This window comes from Coptis chinensis, chromosome 4 (assembly GCF_015680905.1).
Source record: "Coptis chinensis isolate HL-2020 chromosome 4, ASM1568090v1, whole genome shotgun sequence".
In the NCBI taxonomy this organism is placed as follows: Eukaryota; Viridiplantae; Streptophyta; class Magnoliopsida; order Ranunculales; family Ranunculaceae; genus Coptis; species Coptis chinensis.
The window spans coordinates 33191937-33200095 of NC_141459.1; the positions used below are offsets into that span (position 1 = coordinate 33191937).

General features: G+C 38.2%; 1 protein-coding gene across 1 annotated transcript; it reads left to right on the forward strand.

Annotated features, from left to right (window-relative positions):
* The first annotated feature begins 2289 nt into the window (after nt 1–2289).
* LOC147503245 (uncharacterized) lies at nt 2290–6754 on the forward strand. Its single transcript, XM_086604754.1, has 3 exons — nt 2290–5210; nt 5263–5456; nt 6577–6754. Exons 1-3 carry the CDS (start codon nt 2478–2480, stop codon nt 6752–6754), a joined length of 3105 nt encoding a protein of 1034 aa, XP_086460880.1. The 5' UTR covers nt 2290–2477.
* The last annotated feature ends 1405 nt before the right edge of the window (nt 6755–8159 follow it).

Consider the following 8159-nt stretch of genomic DNA (forward strand, 5'->3'; position numbering starts at 1 on the left):
GATTAATTGTTCTCTAGATTAATTAATAACTGATTGATTTCGCTGATATTAATAGAATACTTTCATTGATTATATCTCGCATGTTAAAAGTTCATGACTTGACTAGTTAATCGTTAGATAAATATTCTGTTCTTATCAAAGCATCGTTTTTATCGTTTACCTAAACTTGTGAGAAGTCGTGCTTTAAGAAGACGATTTTTGCTAAGAGTTTATATTCTCGTTTGTTGAAATTCGATCAAACCAATATATAGATTTATATAAGAGCTCAACGTTCATATCTCCGAGAAAGCTAGGGTTTCTTTTCCCTCGTGCTACTCGTAATTAAAAGAGAACTTTAAAATTAATTAAACTAAAATAATCTACAACGGTCTAGGGTGGATTCGAATGCCTTAGTGTTTTCTTCGTTAATAGTTAATCCATTTAATTTATTGCTTTCGTAGTAATTAGTTAATTTTAGTTAATAGTAATTCAAACTTCCATAAAAAAATATTGTTCGAATTAGGTTAGGTAATATTTTAGTACTCGTTTGTCCGAAGTAGCAATCCCTGTGGGATCGACCCGTTCACCGCAACTATTTTCAACGATAGTTGTGCGCTTGCGGTTTAACTAGGGTTAGATTAGTCTATTTAATTAGACCGACTAATTACCTACCAAGTTTTTGGCGCCGCTGCCGGGGATTGCAGTGGTGCAATCGAGTTTTAGGGTCTTACTTAACGTAATTCGTAGTTTAAGTTTAGTCGTAGTTATATTAATTTGTAGTTTACGTATTTAATTTTAGTTATTTTTGCAGATAGTTAAGCAAAGATTTCTTCTTACAAGGTTGATAGTCGTGATTTGTTGTGGACTTTGTGAAGTTGCTTGCTGTCGTCACCCGGCGTCGCAAGTAGCCCTCGAAGGCTCACGCCGGAGGTACGTCTCTTTCCTTTGTGGGGTTGAATTTTGTTTGTTCCGTGTGTTTTGCTTGTTTCATTGTTTCTTGCATTTAGTATTGGTTAAGTCACCTTTGACCAGCCTTAGCCATCTTGCATTAGGACAGGTTTTATCCCACTCATTAGGAAAGCTCTTTTGACACGTGGATCGAGTGACGGTGCTTTTGCACAAGAACTGGGAATCGTGTTATTTGGGTTTAGGAGCAAATATATTAAACAATATTTAAAAATTCAATCTGGGTTGAAATATTTGTTTGATATTGTTTGTGTGAGCATCGTTTGCATCATTTATTAGAGTCTTAGGTTTTAGAAGTGGTTTATGATTGAGACTCGATCCAATAATCCAGAGTTAGCACTGTTTGATTCAGAAATTGAACGGACACTTCATAGAAGGATTAGAAATCTCGCCGAGTTAGAGATACCTATAACCTTTGTCGGCAATACACCAATTTTTGCTGACATGGCTAACAATAATAATGACATTGTTGCCCAAGTACCTAGGTCCATTAAGGAATTCATATATCCTGCTAGGACAACTCGACCATCTTGCATCGTTCCTCCACCGACCAATGCTAATCATTTCGAGTTAAAGCCCAATCTACTTGGGTTACTTCCTAAGTTTAGGGGTACGGATGAGGAAGATCCATATCTTCATGTAAGGGAGTTTGAAGATATTTGTGGGACTGTGATGCTTCAACAGTTTTAGCGATGAGGCTATAAAGTCGAAGTTATTCCCTTTTTCCCTTAAGGAGAAAGCTTAAGAGTTGGTTTCACACTCTTCCATCTAATTCCATAACTACATGGGAAAGATTATGCATTGTGTTCTTAAAGAATTTTTCCCTAATCATAAGGCAACCGCTTTTTAGAAAAAATTTATCATCTTTTGCCAAGCCGATGGAGAGTCATTATGGAAGTGTATGGAGAGGTTCAAGGACCTACTCTTGCAGTGTCCTAACCATGGCCTAGAGAAGGGTAGGCTAATACAGATTCTCTATGAGGGTCTTGATTTTAGCTCTAAGGCTATGATTGAGACCATGAGTAATCGGAGATTTTCGTGATAAGACCGTGGATGATGCATGGTCGCTTTTAGAAGACGCGTTCTTGAAAAGGTCCAACAATGGGAAACTAGTCGTGAGCCTAAGAAGGTGGCTAGTAGTACTACAAAGAATGTTATGTTTCACGTTGATAAGGATTTTGACTCGAATGCCAAAATAGCTGCCTTAGTTAGAAGAGTTGAGGCTCTTGAGGTAGAAAAGGAGACAAAATCTCCACTCAAGTTAATAATGTTGACCCCCGGTTGTTTGTTGTGTGATAGTCTTAATCAATTGATTGATAATTGCCCACGGCATCACTGCGCAAGTTAATGCTTTTAATTCATACCAAAAGCCAGGCAATAATCCATTTTCTAATACGTATAACCCTGGGTGGCGTAACCACCCCAACCTATCTTGGTCCAAGGGTATACATCAGGGTGGTCCAGTTAGTAATACAAACCCGGTGCAACAGTATACACCCCAACCACCTAAGCTGTCACCTTTAGAGGAAACCATGGCTCAATTAGCACAGACTACCATGAAATTCCAGGAAACAACCCAACAGTTTATGCAAGCCAGTCAAACGGCTACTCAGGAGAATGCTCAAGCCCTTAGGAAGTTGGAAGTTCAAATTGGTCAAATTGCTAATACTTTGAATGAGAGGGACAAGGGTAAGTTTCCTAGCCAACCAGTAGCTAATCCTAGGGGACAATTTGAAATAGGTTCTAACTTGAACCAAGGGAACCACCAGGAGCAAGCCAAGGCTATTACTATTCTTAGGAGTGGTAAACAGGTTGATAATAGGGTTGAGGTACCTAAGGATGGTGAGGTCGGATCTGATCCTATAGAGACGGAAAGGGAAGAGAATGACGTAAGTGGGACTACTAGTCGTAATACTTCCAAGGAGAGCTTAGAACCTCCTACTCCTGTGCAGACTAGTCCTATACCTTCTTATATACCAAAAGCTCCTTTTCCCCAACGGTTAGATCAGGCTAAGAAAGGTTCTAATTTGAGTGAGATGATGGAGCTGTTTAAACAAGTTCAAATCAACATTCCATTACTTGATGCCATAAAACAAGTTCCTTCTTATGCCAAGTTTCTTAAGGATTTGTGCACACGGAAACGTAAGTTAAATGTGCACAAGAAAGCCTTCCTTACCGAGCAAGTGAGCTCCATTATCCAAAACCAAACCCCGCCTAAGTTTAGAGATCCTGGATGCCCTACTATTTCTTGCATAATTGGTGATCATATGATTGAGATGGCATTGCTAGATTTAGGGGCTAGTGTTAATTTGTTGCCCTATTCGGTTTATTTACAGCTTAGTCTTGGTAAGTTAAAACCCACCACCATTACTCTTCAATTGGCGGATAGGTCTGTGAGAGTTCCACGGGGTATTATTGAGGATGTTTTGATTCAGGTTGACAAGTTTTATTTCCCTGTTGATTTTATTGTTCTAGATACACAGCCTGTTCAGGACCCTAAGCACCACATTCCTGTTATCTTAGGTCGTCCATTCTTGGCCACATCTAATGCTATCATTAACTGCCATAATGGAGTGTTGAAGCTTTCTTTTGGTAATATGACTACCGAGCTTAACGTGTTTAATGTGGGTCAACAACCCCCTGAGCCTGATGATTTTTGGGAAGTTAATCTTATTGAGTCTGTGGTCCATAAGACTTTCTTAGAGAGTTATTCCGATGACCCTCTTGCGTCTTGTTTAGCTCATTTTGGCGGTGATTTTGATGTGGATAGTTCTATTTGTGAAGTTAATGCTTTGCTTGATGCTACCCCGATCTTAGATACTAATAAGTGGAAAACCAAGGTAGAACCTCTTTCTCCTTCTGAGTCTAAACCAGTTTCTTCCATAGAGAGTCCTCCTAAACTCGAGTTGAAACCATTACCTGATACTCTTAAGTATGTCTTTTTGGGGCCTGATGAGACCTTGCCTGTTATTATTGCTTCTAATCTTGATAGTGAACAAGAGAGTAAATTGCTTAGGGTTCTTAGAGACCATAAGACAGCTTTAGGGTGGACTATTGCTGATATTAATGGGATCAGCCCCACTTATTGTATGCATCATATTCATCTAAAGGAGAATGCTAAACCAACCCGTGAATTCCAGAGACGGCTTAATCCTAACATGAGAGAAGTAGTGAGAGCCGAGGTTCTCAAGTTGTTAGATGCGGGTATCATTTATCCCATCTCTGATAGTCAATGGGTGAGTCCGGTTCAGGTTGTCCCTAAGAAGTCTGGTATTACGGTTGTTAAGAATGCGAATGGCGAGTTAGTTCCTACCCGTATGACTACTGGGTGGCGTTTTTGTATTGACTATCGTAAGTTGAATCTAGCCACTAGGAAAGATCACTTTCCTCTTCCTTTTATTGACCAAATGCTTGAACGGTTAGCCGATCATAAGTATTATTGTTTTCTCGATGGTTATTCCGGTTATTACCAAATATGTATTACACCTGAGGATCAAGAAAAGACTACATTTACTTGTCCTTTTGGAACTTTTGCCTACCGTCGTATGCCATTTGGGTTATGTAATGCACCTGGTACCTTCCAGAGATGCATGCTTAGCATTTTTTCTGACATGGTAGAGAAGTTTCTTGAGGTGTTTATGGATGACTTCTCTGTATTTGGTGATTCTTTTGATGAGGGTTTGCACCATTTGGAATTAGTGTTAATTAGGTGCAAGGAGAAGAATCTGGTGTTGAATTGGGAGAAGTGTCATTTTATGGTTCAACAAGGTATTGTTCTTGGTCATATTGTTTCTAGTAAAGGCATTGAGGTTGATAAGGCCAAGATTGATGTCATTTCTAGTCTTCCACCACCTAAGACTGTGAAAGATATTAGGTCTTTTTTAGGTCATGCTGGATTTTATAGGCGATTCATTAAGGACTTTAGCAAGATATCTCGTCCCTTATGCAATTTACTTGGTAAGGATGTCGATTTTGTCTTTGATGATGATTGTTTGAAAGCTTTTGAGAAGCTTAAGCATTTATTGACTACCGCTCCTATCATACAACCACCTGATTGGAGTGTACCTTTTGAGTTAATGTGTGATGCGTCAGACTATGCTATTGGTGCTGTTTTAGGTCAACGGTTTGATAAATTGCCCCATGTAATTTATTATGCAAGTCGAACTCTTAATGATGCCCAAATGAATTACACTACAACCGAGAAGGAATTGTTAGCTGTTGTGTTTGCTTTAGACAAGTTTAGGTCTTATCTCATAGGATCTAAGGTTGTCGTGGTTTATCGATCATTCGGCTTTGAAGTATCTTCTTTCTAAAAAGGATGCTAAAGCCGCCTTATTCGTTGGGTCCTCTTATTACAAGAGTTTGACATTGAGATTAGGGATAAAAGTGGTACAGAGACGCGTGGTCGCTGACCACTTGTCTAGGCTTATAGTAGAGTCTTCTACTAGTCTTTTGCCTTTGAATGAGTCCTTCCCTGATGAGCAACTTTTTGGTGTCTCCCAGTTGCCTTGGTATGCAGATATTGTTAATTATCTTGTTATAGGTCATTTTCCTTCTCATTGGAGAAAACAAGATAAATCTAAGTTTCTTGCTGAGGTTAAGTATTTTTTCTGGGATGACCCATACTTGTTTAAATCATGCCCTGATAATATTATTAGGAGATGTGTTCCGGAGAGTGAGTTTCGTAGTATTCTCTCCTTTTGCCATGACCATGCATGTGGTGGTCACTTTGGTCCTAAGAAAACGGCTGCTAAGGTTTTGCAGTGTGGTTTTTATTGGCCTACTCTATTTAGAGATGCACATGAGTTTTGTTTAGGATGTGATCATTTTGCCGGTGTCAGACGGGTAATATTTCCCATAGGAACATGATGCCTCTTTCCCCTATTTTGGTTGTTGAGCTTTTTGATGTGTGGGGTATAGATTTCATGGGTCCTTTTCCTCCTTCCTTTGGTTATCTTTATATCCTCGTCGCGGTAGATTATGTTTCTAAGTGGGTTGAGGCAGTGCCATGTAAAACGAATGATCACAAGGTTGTAGTTAACTTTTTGAAATATAATATATTTTCTCGTTTTGGTACTCCTCGTGCAATTATGTTGATAATGGTACTCATTTTACACATCGTGCGTTTGAATCCTTAATGAAAAAGTACTCTATTACTCATAAACTTGCTACCCCTTACCATCCCCAAACTAGTGGCCAAGTTGAAGTATCTAATAGGGAAATTAAACGGATTTTAGAAAAGACGGTACGACCTGACCGTAAGGATTGGTCTCAACGTCTTAATGATTCCCTTTGGGCTTATAGGACTGCTTATAAGACTCCCATTGGTATGTCTCCTTATAGGCTTGTGTTTGGGAAGGCATGTCATTTGCCTGTGGAATTAGAACATCGTGCTTTTTGGGCCATTAAAACTTTTAACTTTGACATGCGTAGAGCAGGTTCACAACGTAAGCTTCAATTAAATGAGTTAGCTGAGTTAAGGAATGAGGCATATGAGAATGCCAAGATTTACAAGGAGCGGACTAAGATTTTTCATGATAAATCTATTCTTCGCAAGTCCTTTGAACCTAATCAAAAAATTTTGCTATATAATTCTCGTTTGCGTCTTTTTCCTGGTAAGTTACGTTCTAGGTGGACTGGTCCCTTCATTGTTAAAACTGTTTTTCCTTATGGTGCTGTTGAGATAGAGGATCCTACGGATGGTCGTATGTTTAAGGTTAATGGTGAACGCTTGAAACCATATCTTGATGGTTTTGCTAATAAGGATGTGGAAGAAGTGGATCTTATTGATCCTATTTATCATGACTAAAGGAGTATGCTTGTTGTATTTTAGTAGTTTAGGTTTTGTTTTTTTCGTTGTTTTAGGTTTTGTTTTTCTTTTGTAAGAGTCGCCTTCAGATTGTTCCCAAATATTTCATTCCAGCCCCTAGTCTCCATTTGGGTTAACCAATGAGAAACATATTATTGTGATTTTCAGGTTATGAAATGTTTTGTATTTATGAAATGTCGAAAAATACAAAGGAGGAGACTCAAAAAAAAAATTCAATTTTGGGGAGTTCATTTTGTGTTTAGTTGGTAGACAAAATGCTAATCTAAGAATTGGGTGTGCGAAGCATTCGCCCGCTAGAGACGTTAATCAGAAAGCTTTTATGGGAGGCAACCCATGTTTTTTTATTTTTGTTGAGTCTTTTGTGCACGTATATCATGCATTCCACTCTAGCACCTTTTTCTCTGCCTTTTTGGAGACGTGTAACTCTATGGGATGAGACACGTGACACATTTTAGTCATTGTAGTAACTTGGTTCCTCTTTTATATTATCATTGTTATATCTTTTTTTGTGAGGTACTAATTTCTACAGTGACTCAAAGATATTATTTTTCGCTTTTGGAAGCTCTTGGTAACCTCTTTCCTTATATACTTTTACTTGTCCATGTTGTTATCTTTAAAAATTCAGATCTATGTTAACATTGAGGACAATGTCTATAAGAAGTTTGGGGTGGGAACAAAATGTTTGTTTAGCTTAAAAATAAATATGTCCAACATGGTATGATTAATGGTGATTTTCTATGATGAGAAAAAAAAAAAAAAAAAAAAATTGATTTCTAAAGCCACCGATTTTCAAGGAATCTATGAAGTTAAGAGTCACTTTTTTGAAGTCATTGTTGCTTTTAGACTATTTTCTACCTCTAGAAATAGATTTTGTTGATGAAAGTCTAAGCCAAAGTGGAATATGCACTATTAGCCACCTGATACATGTCAAATTGAAGAGTAATTTAATCTCCTAGTGAACTAGAAGAGGAATATGGAGACTTAACCCGTGAGACTTGAGCCTTTGAATTTCTTGGAGAGTTTTTACGTAAATTCTGAGTCCAAGTTGACTCAATCATTCTTCTCAGGCTTAAATTCGTTGTATGGTCTCATTTTTTCTTATTTTGGTCGATCACGAAGTGACATCAACTGGGGAGATAGCCATTAGGTCTTGTAGTCTATTCGAAGCGGAATATCATACTGATAAGTCAAGTAGTAAGCCAATTGGCCTTTATCTATACCACCTAGTAGGATCATCATGTTAACCCTTTTTGAGCCTTATATATTAAGCCTTTTCTTCTCAAACCAACTATACTTAACCCAACTCCAGATAAGGAGTGTAAACCCATATTATTGGCCTTACCCATATTTCTGAGAATTTCTAAAAGACTAAGGAGAAAGCTAG

Coding starts and splice junctions, on each gene's coding strand:
- LOC147503245 (XM_086604754.1), top strand. CDS start 2,478: ATGGCTCAATTAGCACAGACTACCATGAAATTCCAGGAAACAACCCAA. Junction 5,211..5,262: donor CTTATCTCATAGGATCTAAG/GTTGTCGTGGTT, acceptor CTTTCTAAAAAG/GATGCTAAAGCCGCCTTATT. Junction 5,457..6,576: donor GGTGTCTCCCAGTTGCCTTG/GTATGCAGATAT, acceptor GTTACGTTCTAG/GTGGACTGGTCCCTTCATTG.